At 48.6% G+C, this 20,327-nt stretch overlaps 1 protein-coding gene across 2 annotated transcripts; it reads left to right on the forward strand.

Moving 5' to 3' along the window:
* Positions 1-299: 299 nt before the first annotated feature.
* CBY2 (chibby family member 2) lies at positions 300-13,763 on the forward strand. Of its 2 annotated transcripts, XM_014478541.2 has the most exons (3): positions 300-374; positions 650-730; positions 12,552-13,763. In XM_014478541.2, exons 1-3 carry the CDS (start codon positions 300-302, stop codon positions 13,761-13,763), a joined length of 1,368 nt encoding a protein of 455 aa, XP_014334027.2. The 2 variants fall into 2 exon arrangements, with proteins under 2 accessions (XP_014334027.2, XP_014334028.2); XM_014478542.2 differs by lacking the exon at positions 650-730.
* Positions 13,764-20,327: the final 6,564 nt, after the last annotated feature.

The raw sequence follows: 20,327 nt of genomic DNA on the forward strand, positions 1-20,327 counted from the left end.
CATTTGTTTTTCTCTTGGTCTGGGAAGAGTTCAATTTGGATTTCTTCCTTCTTGAGTAATCCAAGTAGAAAATGCCGCCTCTGGAGAGAGGAAAGGGGTCTCAGTCCAGCCTGGCAGTGGAGATGCAAATGTCAGCCAGGATGACCAAACAGGGGTCCAGTGTTTGGGCTATTGTGTGTCACACCGACCCTGACCGGCCACGTGGACACAACCAGATGCCTGGCCAGCAGACCCCTCATTCCCACCTGCGATGCTCAGAGAGAGACCATGAGCCTTGAGAAAGACCGTATTGTTTTGTGATGTCACCTCTGGAATGTTCTGAGTGTTTTGGTGACCAGCTTCTGCACAGGACCTATACCTGGCACCTAACATTGGTATGGCTTTTTCCTTGAGCTAGGAATAGTAATGAGAAAAGGCAGTAGCTAAAGACTTTCAGAAGGCTCTGTCATCAACTGTAAGACGTGTCTTAATTTCTGTTCAGAGATTGATGAAGCATCTTATCAGATACCATCTTCACATTCTCCTAACGTACATAATTAACAGGAGGGGAGAAGTGGATAGTAGAAAGTCCTGTGTTTCACAGTTGAGCAGCTGAGGCTTAGACGATGGGCTGGAAAACAGAAATCTGCCTATGTTCTCTTTTCCACAGCACTCGAGGCCAAATTTTACAAGAAAAAGAGATACCAGATCTGAAAGCCTAGAAATTCCCATCAATGTGGTTCTACCTCAGGTAGGGATGAACACAGAAGGCTGTAACCTCTCAGTTTTGGCCGGAATAACCCTCCTCTTTCCAAGCTCTAGCAAGATACTGCAGGACAACGGTAGCCAGGGCCTCAGATTCTAGCTGTAGGTCAGCTGCCAGCCAGCTGTGTGCCGGGGGCAGGCCACTTAGTCACTCGAGGTCTTGGGTTTCCCGTCAAATGAGGAGGTGGGTTCAGTGATCTGATAAGACCGTCCAGCCTGACCGCTAGAAGTTTCTGTGACAGTCTTTTCAAAATTAGATCGTTTGGAGCTTCTTTACCACCAGGGGGCGCTAGTGGTAAAGAATCCGCCTGCCAATGCGAGAGACGTGAGACGTGGATTCGATCCCTGGGTGGGGAAGATCCCCTGGAGGAGGAAATGGCAACCCACTCCAGTATTCTTGCCTGGAGAATCCCATGGACAGAGGAGCCTAACGGGCTACAGTCCAGAGGGTTGCAAAGAGTCGGACACGACTGAAGTGACTTAGCACACACGCACGTTGTGCAGCTACTCTGGACTTATGGGGAGAGAATTAGAACTGGGACTTGGGATCAAGGGCATAGGACTGAACCTATGAACCCGGGCATGGACCAAGGGGTATGGGGTCCTGTGGAGGGGCCAGGAAAATTAGGGCCTGCCGTGTACCAGAGACAGAGCGTAAGGGGGATGAGCCTGAGGGGGTCAGAATGGAGGCCAGCGAACAGGTGACAGGCTGGACATTCTCAGTTCTCCTCCTGCTAAGCAGCCGTTTCCCGGGAGGGGTCCTCCTGATTGGATTGTTTCTACTGCTATGTCACAAAGGGGGCAGCCTTCCTTCTCCAGAGTCACCTAAGGCCCTGGTGAAGATCATGGCGGTGCAGCCAGAGGGGCTGAAATGTAGGGTGGAGGAATCCAACGCAGAGGTAATGATCTGAAAGATCTGTCCAGGGATGTGTGGGAAGAGGGTTGACTCCCCAGTGGGGTCTTGGAGGCATGAAATTAGAGGACAGCCTGCTGCCTGTGCCACACACAGGCAGATGAGCCTCAAGGGTACAACCGGAGGGGCACAAGTCCTGAGTCAGGCTCCAGACCCCTGCCAGGATGCGCTGGGCACACTCTGGGGGAAGTGTGCTCAGTCACTCAGTCATGTCCGACTCTTTGCGACCCCATGGACTGTAGCCCCACCAGGCTCCTCTGTCCACGGGATTCTCCAGGCAAGAGTACTGGAGTGGGTTGCCGTTTCCTTCTCTCTGGGGGTAAAGGGGCAACAGTGCATTTAGATGATCTGAGCAGGCTGTGAGAGGGATCAGTGTGCTGACTGGACCTCCCCCAAGGAGAGGCTTACGGCTGGTGGCAGGGGAAGGATTGATCTGAGTAACACGGGGAGGAAAGGAGACTGACCGAGCGCTGGTTTGGTCACGATGGGGCCCTGGGCCGTGCAGAGCGAGGGAGAGATTGTAAAGGACTGGGAACTGGGAACCGCAGCAAGGCCACTAGTAATGGCGGAGCTGGAGTTAGAGGCTTGAAGCCAGGTCAGTGCCCACGTCCTCTGCCACAAGCTGGGCACATGCCGCCTGCTTCTTCCCTGGCTTTTAGGAGAGGGTGCCTCCCCGCCCCCCATCATAACTGCCAAGCCCCGGAGCTCCCTGCACGAATCTGCCACATTCTGCTTCGTTCTGGTTCTGAGACTGAGTCCATTTGTTTCAAGAAGGAATTGCAGGAGCAGCTCTGTGTCTCCAGAAAGTGCCTCTGCCCTCCCCACCCCCCACCAGCTCCCAACCCTGCCTGAACGCTTCTCATTTGCATTGCAAATGTCTATGATTCTCTGTTTGTTATCACCCTTAGGTCTTTTCGGGTCTTACTGATTTCCAGTTTTCCTTCCTCACAGTAAATATTTGTGTTTTCTAATCTGTTTCTCTCCAGCGCATTAACTTGCCAGCCTTCCCAAGTTACTTCCTTCCCAAGTTCTCTGCATGCTGCCCCCCACCTCCCTTGCCCCTCGGTTCCTTTTGTACATAACGGTTCAGTTCTCCCCAGCATTCCCGTTTTCCCTGTGAGCGCTCTCTGTGAATCTCGAAGGCACTGTTTCCTGCGAGATTGTTAGTGAAGGCTCCTCCCCAGGTCAGAATGGGGTCCTATCGCCCCTCCAGGGCCCCTCCTTGTCCCTCCCTGTCGCAGTTTCTCAATCCCCTTTGTTTGGGTTTGTTCTTAAGAAGCTATGGAATCTATGGCTGACAATGCCTGTAGCTCTGCCAGTTTGAAAAAGTGTTAGGAGGAAGATTCAGAAGATTCTGTGTTAAACAATTAGCTAAAACCACCACGTATGACGAGAGAGGACATCTTTAGCCTCTTTGCTGTTAGTGTTAGGATTCTATCAAAATCAATTACACTGACCTGCGAATTATCCTCTTATCTGTTAGCATTTATTAAAACCAACATTGACTTTCTCATGGCACTCAGGAGTGGAGTTGATTTAAGCATATGATCATGATACTCAGCCTTGTCACCTGATCTGAAAATTAGTGGCAGATTTGGAGAATCCCAGGGACGGGGGAGCCTGGTGGGCTGCCGTCTATGGGGTCACACAGAGTCGGACACGACTGAAGCAACTTAGCAGCAGCAGCAGCAGCAGCTGCCTTTCCTTCCAGCATATTCTGGGTCTCAGCTTCCCCAGGCTTGAAACATAACCCCAGAGGGCTGAATGTTCTCTGACCATAACCCTCAGTAATGCTGGCAAAAGCAGGGCTTTAAAAAAAACCTGGTCAACAGACTTGGAGTATGCTGAGGGCATTCGGACATCTCTTCTGGTCTGTGGTGACCATACTTCTCTGTAAGTGCAGAGAATCTCAGTGCTTGGCAACTAAACTGGCGAGTAGTGTCCAGTTCTGTTCCCAACTCTTCAGATGGGAGGCCAGCAACCTCGAAAGCTCCATCCCCGAAGGTCCTGTTCCTTAGACACCCCTTAGGTTCAGAAATACGCTTTGGTCTCATCACCTCCCCTCTGCCCTTAGCCCTACCCCCATTTCCAGCCGCCATCCCTCCTATGTGGTCTCCATTTGCCACACACGAGGCTGGTGATCTGACCGGAGCATGTAGTTGGTGATTTCATACATTTTCCTTCTAGGACCACATGTATTTTAAAAAGGGATGCTGGGGAGAAGGATAAAGAGTGAAAAATGAAAGTGTTAGTCGCTCAGTCATGTTTGCTACTCGGCAACCCCATGGACCTTCGGAGAAGGCAATGGCACCCCACTCCAATACTCTTGCCTGGAAAATCCCATGGACAGAGGAGCCTGGTAGGCTGCAGTCCATGGGGTTGCTAAGAGTCGGACACGACTCAGTGACTTCACTTTCACTTTTCACTTTCGTGCATTGGAGAAGGAAATGGCAATCCACTCCAGTGTTCTTGCCTGGAGAATCCCAGGGACAGAGGAGCCTGGTGGGCTGCCCGTCTATGGGGTCGCACAGAGTCGGACACGACTGAAGCGACTTAGTAGCAGCTGCAGCAGCAGCAACCCCATGGACCTTAGCACACCAGGCTCCTCTGTCTATGGGATTGTCCGGGCAAGACTACTGGAGTGGGTTGCCATTCCCTTCTCCAGGGGATCTTCCCGACTCAGGGATGGAACCCGGGTCTCCTGCATTGCGGCAGATTCTTTACCGTCTGAGCCACCAGGGAAGCCCAGGCCTGATGCTAAGGATGGAGCTCAACCACAGGCGGGATTCAGGCATCTGAGCGGGAGCTCTCGGTACCCAGGGCCCTTCCTGCATCCTTAGCACTGATGCACCTTCCTTAGGTCACAGCCGGGAGCACTTTGCTCCGGAGGGCAGCGTCTGTGGGTCACCTTCCTAACAAAGGCGACCTGATGGAAGGTGTGATGAGCCCCACGGCCACTCGTCTCCCCTTCTGCTTCCTTCCTGTATCCCGTTCTTCCATGAAGAAGCCCCCTGCTTCTCCTCTCCCACCTACGAGGGCATGTCCTACATGTCAAGGAAGAAACTGTCTTTTCTTTCTTGGAAACCGGGCCAGGCTGTGCTGGGGGTTTGGGTCATGCTGCTGGAGACCCCACCTCCGAGGTTGAGGAGAACTTTGAGGGGTGTTCCAGGGGCTTTTAATTGGCCCAGACCTCTGGTTTAGGGCTCAGTGACCCCAAGGGCAGATTAGTTTGGCCCATGAAACCAAGCCTGTGATACCACTGGTTGAGGAGACCTACTGAGGAGCTGGCTTCAGACGTCAGCTAAGGGGGTCTGGGATTTGGTACCTCAAGTATCTTGAGAGCTTGCAGACGCTCACTTTTTGTCAAGTTCTTTCATAAAGAAAGACGGTTAGGATTTGCTCTAGTGTTTTAGGCCAGGAATGGTTAAGCTTTACCAGGAGAACTGGCCCTCTGTTTGGTCTTGATGACACCTTAGTAACCACTTTCTTGGCCTCTCACAGTAACCCCTGGCAGTAGACAGAGCAGCTACACTGAGGTGACTTTCAGAGAAGCTAAATGACTTTCACAGGAGCAGCCAAAGTGGGACTTTTAAACCCAAAGCTATTGGGAATTTGAGGCCTCTACCCTCATTGGATTATAGGTTCAAGATGGTGACATGGACAACCAGCAAGCTTGTGCACAGAGGGCAGCTTCTTTTAAGGGCTATGTAGGTGGGTGTGGGTGGAAGCCCTGTGATGCAACTGCTCTGCAATTTAAAATGTGAATTGAAATGTGGATATGGCTTTACCAAATAGACTAAAAATATTAAGGCGAACGAGATCACCACTTTGGAGGGCCCAAAATAGTATGATGTAACAGTGCTGTGTGCTGCTGCTAAGTCGCTTCATGGATGGCAGCCCACCAGGCTTCCCTGTCCCTGGGATTCTCCAGGCAAGAACACCGGAGTGGGTTGCCATTTCCTTCTCCAATGCATGAAAGTGAAAGTGAAGTCGTGTCCGACTCTTGCGACCCCATGGACTGCAGCCCACCAGGCTCCTCCGTCCATGGGAGTTTCCAGGCGAGAGTACTGGAGTGGGGTGCCACTGCCTTCTCCGACAGTGTTGTGTAGTCAACCTAATAACTCCTCCTCACCCTTCAGTGAGCTTTGGTTGATGAGTGCATTGGCAAGGACTCATTATACCGCCACTGTCTGTGAAACGTGTTGCTCTGATTTCCAAAACTAGGGATGTCAAAAGAGTAAGGGGCAGGTGACTGTGCTAAGAGAATGACAGTTTATTCATCTGGGGAGAAGATGGGACAGGACGTATGAAAGCCACTGCAAAGTAATGAAAACATAACACGTGCAGAATAAAATATCGGAGCGTTGTGAGGAGCTAGAGTGAGCATGCAGTTTGGAGTCAGATATCCTGGTTATAAATCTTTGCTGGCTGTGTGAGCTTCAGTAGACCCATGGTAGCTCTTTTCAGTAAGATGTTACGTATAAATATGGAAATCAGTTAGCATATCATCACATGGTAGTCATTCCGTGTTACTTCCTTTACCTTGTTCTATACAACTGAAGGAAATGCTAAGCATCTTCTCTTCTGAATGCACAGTCACCATTCTTGCATGTCTGAATCTCCCTATAAACAAAGAAGATGTCACATATTCTCCTTTTATTTTTGAGCTCAACAAAACCTCTGAAACAAACAGGGCAGATGTTAGTCAAATGGCTGTGGATGGTTGCACAGGTTCTGCACTGCAACACCAGTTGTGACTGGCATCCTCTAGAGTTGGACATTGTACAGCTTGCACAAACATAGAGGGTGTCTCTGAATCACGCTAGCGCCCACATTTTCTAGATACGGAAACTGAGGCAGAGAAGTCAAGTGCTTTTGTAAAGGCCATGAACTTACAGCACAGAGCCGAGACTCTCTTTAGTTTCATGACGTCGAGTCCTCTGTGCCCCGTACTTTCCTATCAGAATTAAAGGTTTTACACCAAGAAATAGTTGGTGCTAATGCATTGATTTTCAAATTGACTGGAAGTTCCCTGAGGGCAGGTCTGAGAACAAATGCCCAATTAGTGTTAGTTGATTCAATGACATAAATGTGGAGGAAGATTTGGTGCAAGAATGTTTAAAGTAGGAATTGATTAGGGTGAGGAGTTTGCACCAGGCCAAGAAACAGCTTTCCTTTGCGGCCTAGGTCCAGTTAGGTCTGATTGGAATCAGGGAAATATGGGAATTGTCTTGGTTCAGCATCTTCCCAGAGTTTAAGCATGATTCTTGGTATATCTGAAATGCCTGTATATTTGTTGTTTTTCTTTACATCCTCTCATTTTCAGAAAGAGAAGAGGAGTTGCTCTATTTTGGCTCATCCTAATCCTATCCATAGGATTGTGGGTTTGATAAAAATAGGTATATTTTCCTAATACCCATTAAAATAAATGCATGACTATCACATTTTTAAAATAAGTGTTTTATCTAAGAAACTAGGCCATGAAACGATGCTAGACTTGGCCACCTTCTGGGTCCTCTGTGGGAGAAGAGGAAGAATAGAAAGACTTAGTTATAAGAGGAGGGTTTGTTCTCTTGGTTAAGAAGGTAAAGAAGAACTATTAGTCCATCAGTGTTTTCTGGATTAGGTTACCAGGCATGAAACAGACAGTACAGGGTCTGCTTGGGAAGTGTTGGTCACGTAAGGAAGGGGACTCAATGTAAGCCAGGTTGATAAAAGAGGACTGCTGGGGTCACGGCAATGCCAGTTTACAAACTTAAATCCCTTGCACCAGAGAAAGTTAGACAAGAGGGTGTTTAGAGATAATGCCACTGACCTTTCCATCACACAGAAGTGAAGACCAAGGTCAGAGCGTGAGAGGATGTGACTGAGGCCACGCAAATGGCGTGCATAAGGACAAGGGCCCAAATACCCAGACTGTCCACTACTAGGGATCTGCCACCCCTGTGTTAAGCTTTCTACTTAGTGCCTTTATGTTGAGGGGATAGTTGGAAATCCCTCAGCTATCCAGTTCAGGATGTGGATATAAAATGCAGGCAGCTGACTAAGTGGATAATTTTAAGGCCATAAAGGATACTGTAAATAGGTAAAAAGCACCAGTGATTTCTCTTTGGTTGTTCAGTTGGATCAAAAAAGTGTCTTTCTGATAAAAGTCAATTGTAAAAAAGAAATGAGACAGTTGGGAAAATTTGAATCAGTATTTGTTGACATTAAGGGATCACTGTTAAATTTTAAAGGGAAGATAATGGTATTTGGTTTTGTTTAAAAAATGCACATTGACTTATTTATGGATAAAACAATACCATGTCTATGCTTTGAAATAACCCAGTGGCAGAAGAATGGTTCTGAAATTGGATGATGTTACAGATGAAACAAGTGTGGCCTTGAGTTGATAACTGCTGAAGCTGGGCGATGGATACATGGAGATGTACTAGACTATCCTCTCTCTTTTTGTGTACATTTGAAATTTTCCATAATAAAAAGTCCCCAAGTACTGAAAGTCCTTTGCTAAATTCATGGAGATTTCCCATATGTGTGCTTCACATAAATAAGTTCAGGGAGCCAGAACTGGATTTGTGACTGAGTAAGTGGAACTTGTGCTGGTTATTTAACTTCTCTGAGTTTCAGTCTATCCATCTGTAAAACGGGAATAATAGTAACACCTTATTAAATCAGTGTTGTGAGGATTAAAGGAATTCAGTGGATGGATCACTCAGCCCAGGGTCTAGCACAAAACTTCCCTTTCTTTCTCATGATGGAACTATAAATCATTGACTAAAACTACATTTTCCATAATAACATCCTCGAGAGCAGGATGTTACTGCTGAGATGGAGCCCTCTATTGCCTCACCCTTTGAGGATGAAGATGACCTCTGACTCCTTATTCACTCTGGGATCAAGGCACCTTCAATTTACAAGAAATGGTCTGGGCTCTTCACAGTGGGATTCATGCAGATCACAGGTTCAGCCCCAAGAGCCAGGGTGCTTCTCCAGTTGAGAAAGATGAAAACTACTGAAGCTGGATTTATTAAAGTAAATAATGTGCTGATCATAGAATGTCCCTGCACCCTTGCTCTCTGGAAGATTAAGCACATCCTTACAAAGTTAATGACATGTGCTTATTGCAAAGTTAATAGCATAGAACTGTGCCTTCTATTTATCTAGCTCTTTAGGTCTTAAAGAATTCTAACCAACTTTATACACTGTACAAATTATATATCTCTCTATATACTTATATATATATATATATCAATATATACAATGCAAATAACCTGACTTGTTTTCTATCTTATCTATCTGTAAAATTGTGAAAATAACCTAAGAAATGAGAAATTAATATTTGGAGAGCATTGCAATGTACTTGGATGAAATGCTTTTGGTGTATTTAGAAGCAGCTCCCGTGATCTTATTTTTATTTAAATTCATTGCTGCAATTGTTACCTCTTCTCCAGGAGGCATCCCTGTTCATTACTTTATGAATCATCTCAGAATTCCCCCATTAGTGAAATCTCCTTTTCTCGATAACAATACCTTACATTTCTATGGCACCTGGCAGTTTTAAAAACACTTTTGCATTCATTATCTCTTTTCAGTCCTCGTAACAGTGCTGTGAACTAAGCAGGGCACATGGTATTATTTCCATTTTACAGGTACCATTTGCTGACTTTCAGTGTTGGAAGGTGCTTTTAAGATCACAGAGTCTGACTCTCTTTTGCACTAGTGAAAATCTGGGTCTCAGAGAAGGTGAACGAGTTCTCTAGTTTCATGCTATCAGCAAGAGAACTAGGATAAGCATCTGTGTGATCCCTGTCTTGACCTCTGGGCCTAGTTTAGCCCTGGTGTAACCCTCAGAGAATTCCATGGACAGAGGAGCCTGGTGGGCTACAGTCTATGGGGTTGCAAAGAGTTGGCCTCAACTGAGTGATTTACACTGCAACCCTCAGAGCAGTTCTGACCACTGGAAGCCAGAATTGCCCAAGGGAGCTGGTTAGAAAACCAGATGGAATCAGTCTGGTAAGCAGAGGCTCCAAAATCTGCATTTAAAACACACTGAGATGACTCTGTATTGAAAGGTGCGACCGCTCCTGGTCGGAGGTAAGCTCTGTGACTCTGATCCTCTTTTTATGGGGTGGTTTCGAGGTGCACGGCCACCCTCATGAATTCCCCCTTAGGAATCCCTTGGCCTCCTTTGATGTCTTCACTACCACACGTTCAGCTCCCGTGGTTAGTGACACGACTGTGGCGGTGCCTCTCCTTTCCAAAATTATCAGCAGGACTCTGTTTTGAGCCTAGCACTGTGTGTGTCGGTATTTAAGGAGCTGCTATCAGGACAAACTCAGGGGTAGGGAAGAGTGAAGGATGAGCCCGAATAGGGCCAGGGAGAAGGTGGGACTTAGCAACGGCACTGCCGTCTTGGATAATTTGAGTGACTGTTAGGGTGATGCCAGTTGTGGGTCCACCTGGGGTAGCAGGAGGATGATGTTTATTCTTCTTGTAGGATGACAGAAGTGTGTGAGAGCCCCAGCTTAGTGCTTTCATATATTATCTCTTAATTCTGAAGTATTTCTTTGCAGCAAGGCAGTGGGTGCAGTTGCTCCAGTTTGAAAGCATGGTAACTCACAGAACTTGTCCATATTCTTGTAACTGATCAGATAACCGGGTCAGGACTCAGAGGTGGTTGACTCCCAACACTAATGCCTTTAAAACCTCCATGCTATATTGTTGATTCTTCTTATTCACAGATTCCATGTTTGTGAATCTGCCTAAATTTTTTTCATTGAAATTAGTTTGCAACCTCCAAATCAACACTTGTGGCACTTTGTGGTTTACTATGGACACTCACAGAAGGGTGAATGATTTGAGTTACCTGATGCACACGTTTCCAGTTTAGGCGCCTTCTTGTTTCAGCTCTGACTATAAAACAGTGTCCTTTCCACAGTTTGTTTCGTGTCACTGTTTTCACACTCTTGTACTCTTTGTTGGTGATCTCACTTTCTAAAATGGCCCTCAAGCATACTGCTGAAGTGCTGTCTTCAGTTCAGTTCAGTTCAGTCGCTCAGTCGTGTCCGACTCTTTGCGACCCCATGAATCGCAGCACACCAGGCCTCCCTGTCCATCACCAACTCCCCGAGTTCACCCAGACTCACATCCATCGAGTCAGTGGTGCCATCCAGCCGTCTCATCCTCTGTCGTCCCCTTCTCCTCCTGCCCCCAATCCCTCCCAGCATCAGGGTCTTTTCCAATAAGTCAACTCTTCGCATGAGGTGGCCGAAGTACTGGAGTTTCAGCTTTAGTATCATTCCTTCCAAAGAAATCCCAGGGCTGATCTCCTTCAGAATGGACTGGTTGGATCTCCTTGCAGTCCAAGGGACTCTCAAGAGTCTTCTCCAACACCACAGTTCAAAAGCATCAATTCTTTGGTGCTCAGCCTTCTTCACAGTCCAACTCTCACATACATACATGACCACAGGAAAAACCATAGCCTTGACTAGACGAACCTTTGTTGGCAAAGTCGTGTCTCTGCTTTTGAATATGCTATCTAGGTTGGACAAAACTTTCCTTCAAGTGTCTTTTAATTTCATGGCTGCAGTCACCATCTGCAGTGATTGTGGAGCCCAAAAAAATAAAGTCTGACACTGTTTCCACTGTTTCCCTATTTCCCATGAAGTGATAGGACCTGATGCCATGACCTTCGTTTTCTGAATGTTGAGCTTTAAGCCAACTTTTTCACTCTCCACTTTCACTTTCATCAAGAGGCTTTTTAGTTCCTCTTCACTTTCTGCCATAGGGTGGTGTCATCTGCATATCTGAGGTTATTGATATTTCTCCCGGCAATCTTGATTCCAGCTTGTGTTTCTTCCAGTCCAGCGTTTCTCATGATGTACTCTGCATATAAATTAAATAAGCAGGGTGACAATATACAGCTTTGACGTACTCCTTTTCCTATTTGGAACCAGTCTGTTGTTCCATGTCCAGTTCTAACTGTTGCTTCTGGACCTGCATACAAATTTCTCAAGAGGCAGGTCAGGTGGTCTGGTATTCCCATCTCTTTCAGAATTTTCCACAGTTTATTGTGATCCACACAGTCAAAGGCTTTGGCATAGTCAATAAAGCAGAAACAGATGTTTTTCTGGGACTCTCTTGCTTTTTCCATGATCCAGCGGATGTTGGCAATTTGATCTCTGGTTCTTCTGCCTTTTCTAAAACCAGCTTGAACATCAGGAAGTTCACGGTTCACGTATTGCTGAAGCCTGGCTTGGAGAATTTTGAGCATTACTTTACTAGCATGTGAGATGAGTGCAATTGTGTGGTAGTTTAGCACGAGAAGGCAGTGGTATCCCTTATGGAGAAAACACCTGTGTTAGGTAAGCTTCCTTCCCGCGTGAGTTACAGTGCTGTTGGCCCCAAGTTCAAGGTTAATGAATCAAAATGCATTTTAAATAAGGTGTCTTTCAACAGAAGAAAAAGTTCCCTATTGATCAGTTGAGGAAAATGTGGCCCGCTGGAGGTTGGCAGGACCTAACGCTGTGTGTCTCCCCTGAGTCCTGGTTCAGTATTAGCTAATTCTGTATTTGCTGGGACATTATAGAATAGAAGCTGGAGAAGGGAATGGCAACCCACTCCAGTATTCTTGCCTGCAGAGTCCCATGGACAGAAGAGCCTGGCAGGCTGTAGTCCACGGGGTCACAAGAGTCAGCGACTGAGCGACTAAACCACCACCATAGAATAGAGCCTCCGCGAATAACGGGGCCAAGTGCAACAGCACCCTCGGTGGCTGGTCCAGACTCCCAGATGGGGTTTCTTGTGGGGTCTCGGGCCTCTTACGTGGCCAGACGGCCTCGGGTGCAGTCAGCCTCTCTTTGCTAACCCTGGGCTTCCCTGTTCTTTCCTGCAGAGGGGCACAGCCGAGCCCTTCCTGAGGCTCCACAACTTGTACCCCACCCCTCGCTGTGCCCGGCAGGCCGCCCTGCCCAGGCTGAGCCGTCGGGTGGTCAGCCAGCACTCCTACCCACTCAACCGCTTCTCGTCGGTGCCCCTGGACCCCATGGAGCGCCCCACGTCGCAGGCGGACCTGGAGCTGGATTACAACCCGCCGCGGGTGCAGCTCAGCGACGAGATGTTCGTCTTCCAGGACGGGCGCTGGGTCAGCGAGAACTGCCGGCTGCAGTCGCCCTACTTCTCCCCGTCCTCGTCCTTCCACCACAAGCTGCACCACAAGAGGCTGGCCAAGGAGTGCCTGCTGCAGGAGAACAAGACTCTGCGCGAGGAGAACAGGGCGCTGCGCGAGGAGAACCGCATGCTCCGCAAGGAGAACAAGATCCTGCAGGTCTTCTGGGAGGAGCACCAGGCCGCGCTGGGCCGCGATGACAGCCGGGCCTCTTCGCCGCTGCTGCACAAAGACAACGCCTCGTCCCTGGAGGCGATGAAGAAGGAGACGGCGCTGCAGGCGCACCGCGGCCGGGAGAACAGCACCCTGCAGCTCCTCCGCGAGGAGAACCGGGCCCTGCAGCAGCTGCTGGAGCAGAGGAAGGCCTACTGGGCCCAGCCCGACGAGAAGGCCGCCTCGACCGAGGAGATCAAGCCCATCTCCTCGCCCCACGAGGAGCCCCACGGGCTGCTGCCGGACCCGGGCCCCGGTCTCCCCTCCCCCTTCGAGGAGCCCAAGGGCCTCCCGGCCCCGCCGGACGACTCCAAGACCCTCCGGGCCCTGCGGGAGATGGTGAGCACCCTGTCCGCGCAGCCCGGGGAGGAGGTGGGCAAGGGGGGCCCGGGCCTCCCCGACGGCAGCCAGTCCCTGGAGCTGCTGCGGGAGATGAACCAGGCGCTGCAGGCCCTGCGGGAGGAGAACCAGAGCCTGCAGGTCCTCCGCGATGAGAACCGGCTCCTGCAGGAGGAGAACCGGGCCCTGCATGCGCTGCGCGAGGAACACAGGCTCTTCCAGGAGGAGAACAAGGCGCTGTGGGAGAACAACAAGCTGAAGCTGCAGCAGAAGCTGGTCATCGACACGGTGACAGAGGTCACCGCCCGGATGGAGATGCTCATCGAGGAGCTGTACGCCTTCATGCCGGCCAAAAGCAAGGACCCCAAGAAGCCCAGCAGGGTCTGAGGCTCCCCCCTCCCCAGGCGCACAGAGGCACCGGGCTGGGGCGCCCCCACCACATAACGCCCACCTTCCCCATGGGCGCCTGGCCTGCCCCTACCAGCTGGTGCCCAGTGCAAGAGCAGAATGAGCGGCCTGGTCAATTCAGAGAAGTAATAAAGACCTGAGGAGGCTGGGGCCTAACCACATGGGCTGCTCTACATTCTTTTGTGGTTTTTATGTGTTTTTTTTTTTTTTTTCCCTGTTTTGAGCACTTGCAGGTTCCTGGTAGCTCAGCTGGTAAAGAATCTGCCTGCAGTGCAGGAAACCCTGGTTCGTTCCCTGGGTCAGGAGGATCCCCTGGAGAAGGGAACAGCTACCCACTCTAGTATTCTTGCCTGCAGAATCCCATAGACAGAGGAGCCTGGTGGGCTGTAGTCCATGGGGTCACAAAGAGTTGGACCTGAGTGAGTGAGCACAGAACAGGGTCACAGCAAAATGAAGCACAAAGTACAGAGAATTCCCATACATCCCCTCCTGCACGACCCGCCACAGCCTCCCAGACTATCACCCTCCCCTCCCCTCCCCCAGAGGGTACTCTGGTTACAATTGATAAAGCTCCATTGACCCATGCCTATCACCCAGAGCCATGGCTTACATTGGGGTTCACGCTGGGTGTCGTACATTCTATGGTTTGGGTAAAGCTTGTAATGACATGCATCCACCATGAATACACAGCATATTCACGGCCTTACAACTCCTTTGTGCTCTGCTCATTCATCTTTCCCTACCTCTCACCCCTGGCAACCACTGATCTTTTTACTGTTCCCCACGGTTTTGCTTTTCCAGAATGTCATATAGTTGGAATCGTACAGTAGGCAGGCTCTTCAGCAGCAGGCGTTTAAGGCTCCTCCGTGTCTTTTCATGGCTTGATCGCTCATTTCTTTTTAATGCTGAATGCTGTTCTGTTGTCTGAATGTACCGCAGTATGTTCATCCATTCACCCACTGAAGGACTTCTTGGCTACCTCCAAGTTTTGGCAATTATGAATCTAGATGCTTTTTCTTTTTTTCCTCCTGTCTCCTCCTTCCTCAGCCTCCTTTATCATCTGTTTTTCTCCTCTGTTTCCTCCCTTTTTCCTTCTTTGTTTCCCTCCTCTTTCTCCTGTCTTTCTTGCTCTCTCATCACCTAGCATTGATGAGGCCATAGAGTAGGGGATGGGCTGTGGGGCTCAAGGCTAGGACTTTTCAGCTGGGATGCTGGCAACAGTGGGCTGGATAACTCCTTGTCTAGGGCTGCCCTGTGTATTATAGGGCATTTAGCAGCAGCCCTGGCCTTGACCCACTAGATGCCAGTAATAGCCACCTGACCCCCAGCTGTGACAACCATTTCCAGTCATTGTCAAATGTCCCCCAGGGCACAGAACCCCAGCCCTACGCCCAACATTGCTCTAGGTTCTCAGAGTATCTTCCTTGAAACAGCAGCTCTTGAAATGCTCTGAGAAAATGAAGGTTTCCATGATCGGGGAGACAGTCCTCTTGGGCAGACTCATAGTCACACGCCAACTGAAAGGGTCTGAGAGGTCCTGTAATGAAAACACCTGCTTATCTTCAGTGGACCCAGAACTGGCCAATTGTATCTGACATTGAGATCTCTCTGTGACCCTGCCAATCCGATCACCTAGTTTGGGAAGGGCTGCGCTGTGCTCACCTCCCTGCCCCCAGGTGCCCTCAGCTCACTTGCAGGTCCCGCCTCCCAGTTGGATGTAAGGCGAGGGGTCTGGTTAGCCAGCTGCCTGGAGGGAGGCACAGAGACTCAAGCTCGGTGTCCTGGACTCTGACTCCCGTTGTGAAATTGGACATACTTTAGAACCAAGAGGCTGAAAGGTGGCCTCCGGGGGACCACAGGGGAAGCCAGAAAGAGGTTCCCAAACTCTTCTATATGGTAGTCTCACCTGGGGGCGTTCTTTGAAAAAATACTGATGCCTCGACATCACCTGCAGACGTTCTATCTTAAGTGGTCTTGGGTAGGCCTGGACTTTGTGAGGGTTAAAAGCTCTCCAGGTGGATCCAGTATGCAGCGGTTGAGGAATCACCGTGGTAAGGTGGGCAACGCTGCCTGATTCTGGGTAGAATGCTCATTTCCTAGTCGTGGGTGTAGGTGAGCAGGCTTATGTGACGGAGAGGAGTTTACCCACTCTGCTGATGGAAAACCAATGACCGTCGTGAGCTCGAGACTGCAGCGTCCTCAATCCTGATCTGTCGTTCACACTGGCTCAATTTCTGAGCTTTGAGCAGATTCCAGAAGGTGAGCCGGAGGTGGCAGCCCGTTCCGCAGAGCTCCTCGCCATCACTTTTCACTTGCTGTGACCCCTGTATCCTTGGCGGCACCCGTAAGGTAGGTGTCGTGGTCCATACGCAGTTTGGAAAAGAATTTCCAGACATGAGGCAGAATGGGAGGAAAATGAAGTTTATTAGAGTGGGAGACACTGAACAGCAGGCCGGCTCAAGGGAGAGCTGAACCCTTTGCAAGCTAGTACCCAATTTTTATAGCCTCAAGACAGAGAATTTCCTACTGGAATGGTGGCATTAGGTGATTGGTTAGGATGCTATAGCATGGATAATAGGATGGGTATTTCTTTTACCTAATATGGGATCCAGAAACTGGCCAGTTTAGGTCTGGAGGCTCAGGGCAACAGTTGCTATGGGGCTTGGTCAGTTTCAGAGATTTTTGTCCTGTGACCTTGGTATAGGGCTCCACAATAGGCATTTATCGTTCTTCCTGCAGCTCTGAAACTAACACACTATGTGATTTGCCAGAGTTTAGCCAGGAAGAGCCAAACTAGGACTTCAACACAGACCTAAAGACAGTGGATCTCAAACTCCTGTTAGATCACATTGCTAAGTAAACCTGGTCTCCAAAAATGAAGTTGAAAAATGGTTTGGGTGCCTGTTTTCCAGATTTAGGGATTTGAGTCTTATCCAAAATAGCTTTATCAGAAATTCCAAATGAGGGAGAACAGAGTATTTTCTCTCTCCAGGTGGTGACAACATGTCCAACCCCTACACAAGGGTGGAGGGTGACTGCCGGGCACTCAGAGGCCGGGTCATTCATTCCCCTCTTGCCACCAAAATCTGATAAACAGGAAGTTGTTGCTGATGGGCCTCTGGGCCTTTGCAATTTTTTCCTCTTGAATTTGGTAAATGCGTCATGCTGGGCGTCATAAAATACTGGACTTTAAGTCAGTGTTCTAACCCCAGGGCGTAGGGATTTTTTCATTTTTGTTTTTGATGAAACCGAATTGATTTCTGCAATTCTAGACAACTGGATGACACACTCTCACCATGTTTGCGTTATGAACATTTAACTTGGATTCAGCTACCTAACGGCAGTCAGTAGGTAGCAAGCTGAGGGAGCTCAGAGGACGTAATACTATTTAACACTGTCAACTTTCTCTGTCATGCAGAATCTAAATGGGTGAAAAATTAGCAAGATGAACCATAAAATATCATTTTTATGGAGTGGGGGAGATTCACTTCAAAACCATGTTCCATTGTATAGCGCAATCTGTCACAGATTAACTAACATCCAGTGGCTGCTAAGCTCTTGGAGAACAGAGTGAAATTTCATTCTTCATGGAGAGCTTCCTTTAAGCATCTTTGCTCCTTTTTCAACTCTTCCTGTATCTGCCTTCTGGTCCAACTCGAAGCCCTTTCTCAAATAGCCAAGGCTGGTTTCTCTTTGAAGGTCAAGTGTTGGTTTAAACCTCCCTGGTGGCTCAGATGGTAAAGCGTCTGTCTACAATTCAGGAGACACAGGTTCGATTCCTGGGTTGGAAAGATTCCCCTGGAGAAGGAATGGCAACCCACTCCAGGATGCTTGCCTGGAAAATCCCATGACGGAGGAGCCTGGTTGGCTACAGTCCATGGGGTCGCAAAGAGTCGGGCACGAGTGAGCGACTTCGCTTTCACTTTCCGGGCTTGCCTTTAGAGAGCTAAGCATTCCAGCTTTCCTTGCATCTCCCATGTGGCCCCTGGCTTGGCTGGCTGGTACCCTTGGTGACTGGAATCACCTAGAATCCTCCTATAGAATTGCCTGAGTTCTGGCCATCAGCCTATTTCGTGCTTGTTAGTTGAAAGTCAGGTCAAACAGGGAACACTCATAACCTAAAACTATTAATTTAGTGGAAACTAAAGAATTAGAATGACTTTTTTTTTTCTTCCCCAGTAGGAAAATCTGTATGTAAGAATGAGTTTTGCAGTGTTGACAGTAGGAATCAGAATCTGCAATTCTGGAGAAAATCTGGTAGTCCTTTGTATGTGTAGATTTGGTTCTTAAACACTTCCCTTTTCTAAGGACTTGTCCTAAAATGGCGTGACTTCCACCTGCCTGTCAGGAATGCTTGCAGGAGGTAGGTTGGGCGGTCTGGGGAGCCCTGGGAGCTGGGTGCATTGGGACATGGTGTCGGATGGAGGAAGTTGGAGGCCCTTACTAATAACCATCCATGTATCGTCCTCTGAGTTGAATTTCTGGTTTATCAGATGGGAAATGGCTTCTACTGAGAAACCAGTCAGTTTTAGAATATACTAGATATGCCAAGAGCAGCTACTGGAAACTACATTCTTTCTGGTCATAATTTTGAGCCCCTGAGATGTTTGCAGCAGACAGAATGTGTGTGCTTGGAGCTGCCCACCGCCCTCTTCATTTTTTTTTAAATTTATTTTTATTTATTTTTTTGGCCATGCTGCATGTGGGATCTCCATTCTCTGACCAGGAATTGGACCCACTCCCCACTAGGGAAGTCCCCTGCCCTCCTGATTCACATGCAAGTCCTCTCCAGCTTGACCTCTTACCAGTGTCTCTGCGTAAACAGTTCTTTCCAGATTCCTTACCCTCTTTGTTCACTCAAACAATGGCCTTTGTAACTGAGAACAAAGTTAGGAGCAGGTGACAAATTATTTTTGATGCTGTCAAGACAAGTGGCTGTTTAATTCTGACATTTTCTCTCTCTAAGCGCGTCTTTATTCTTTACAAATAGGGTGATTCAGAGCGCCCCCTCAGAAGTCCATGCACCATGGAAACACTGAGTCCTAGTCCCTTTTCAGAAATTGGTCAGTTGTCACTCAAGAACACTATGAGGGGAATGGAACTTCCTGGTTGCCAGTCACTTTTCGTGGACCTGTGGTTGGGTCGTCCTCGGTTTTCCCCTTTCCGTCACTCATTCAGCTAGTCACCAGGCCCTATGGGTATTCTCTCCTATATAGCCCTTGAATCCTGCTTTTCTCTGTTCCCATGGGTGTAATCCCAGTCCTGGCCACGTCGCCCCCTGGGTGACTGCTCCAACTCTGAGTTTATCTATTGCCGAGGTTACTTTCAGTCTGTTCTTCCTGTTGCAACCAGACTGATTTTCTCATATATGAGAATGCTGTTTCCTCATTTAAAATTCATCGCTGGCTTAACACAGTCTTTAGGACACAATAAAACCTCACTATGGGTCTCTGGCTTAAGTGTGGAAGCGAGTTTATATTCTTCTGAATATTCTGACTTCAGTGAACACATCACTGCTTCTCAGGGACCCCACTGGGCTCCTTCAGAATCCAACATAATTTAATCAAACACCTGCCTCGTCTCTGGGAGGTTACATCCAGAGAGGAGAGGTTCCTTTTTCTGGGAAGGGCAGGCAGAGTTCTAGGGAGGTTGTACTCAAAGTAATAAGAGAAGGTGGAGACGCCTGTGTTGCCAGGTGCTTGTAATGAATCTTCCTGGGTCTCGAGTGGGCCACCGGGAGTCAAAGCCCAGCAACCTCTCCCCTTCGTCTTTACTCTGAACAGCTGGGCACCAGCAGCGTGGGCTTCAGAGTCAGACTGCTGGGTGTCTATCTCAGCTCCCCCACTTACAGTGTGACTTTGAGCAAGCCGCTTAACCTTTCTGTGTCATGGTTTCTTCTAGAGAAAATCATGACACCTGCTGTATCAGATAACTCTTGTTGTATCATAAACCCATTCCAAAATTTTGTAGCTGCTGAACCACTTCTTTGGTTAGGCTGGTTTCAGTCGGGCAGTTCTGGTTGTAGCTCAGCTCACCCACACACCTTGCTTGGCTGGCAGATTGTTAGGTGGCTCTGCTTCCAGGGATGATCTGTCAGTTCCAACCCTTTGTCTCTTCGGCATGTGGTCTCTCATCCGCCAGCAGGCTACCCCAAGCATCGTCTCACAGCAGAGGCCCGACAGAGAGAAAGCAAGGCCTCTCGAAATCTAGGCTTGGAACTGGCCCACCCTTACTTCTACTGACCACGTTCTGTAGGTGGGAGCAAGTCACAAGACCAGCCCACATTCAAGGGATGGAAATGCATTTCCCCTCTTGATGGCAGGAGCTCTGACAGACAAGGAGGCAGGGGAGCATTTGGTTGGGACCCCAGTGCACTTTATCCACTAAACATCCACTATATACTTTATAGGTTGTTGTGCAAATCAGGTGAGACGGTACATGCAAAGTGCTTATTACAATAGAGACTATGTTGGAAGCACTCAATATGTTTTACCCATTATTATAATAATATTTTTGGTATATCTTTAAAAATACAGAAATTAG

This window comes from Bos mutus, chromosome 12 (genome assembly GCF_027580195.1).
Source record: "Bos mutus isolate GX-2022 chromosome 12, NWIPB_WYAK_1.1, whole genome shotgun sequence".
Classification (NCBI taxonomy): domain Eukaryota; kingdom Metazoa; phylum Chordata; class Mammalia; order Artiodactyla; family Bovidae; genus Bos; species Bos mutus.

Bases quoted from the DNA above. Each gene is read 5' to 3' on its own strand.
- CBY2 (XM_014478541.2), top strand. From the start codon at position 300: ATGTCACCTCTGGAATGTTCTGAGTGTTTTGGTGACCAGCTTCTGCAC. The intron at 375-649 runs GTATGGCTTTTT...TCTTTTCCACAG, and splicing joins ATACCTGGCACCTAACATTG to CACTCGAGGCCAAATTTTAC. The intron at 731-12,551 runs GTAGGGATGAAC...TCTTTCCTGCAG, and splicing joins TCAATGTGGTTCTACCTCAG to AGGGGCACAGCCGAGCCCTT.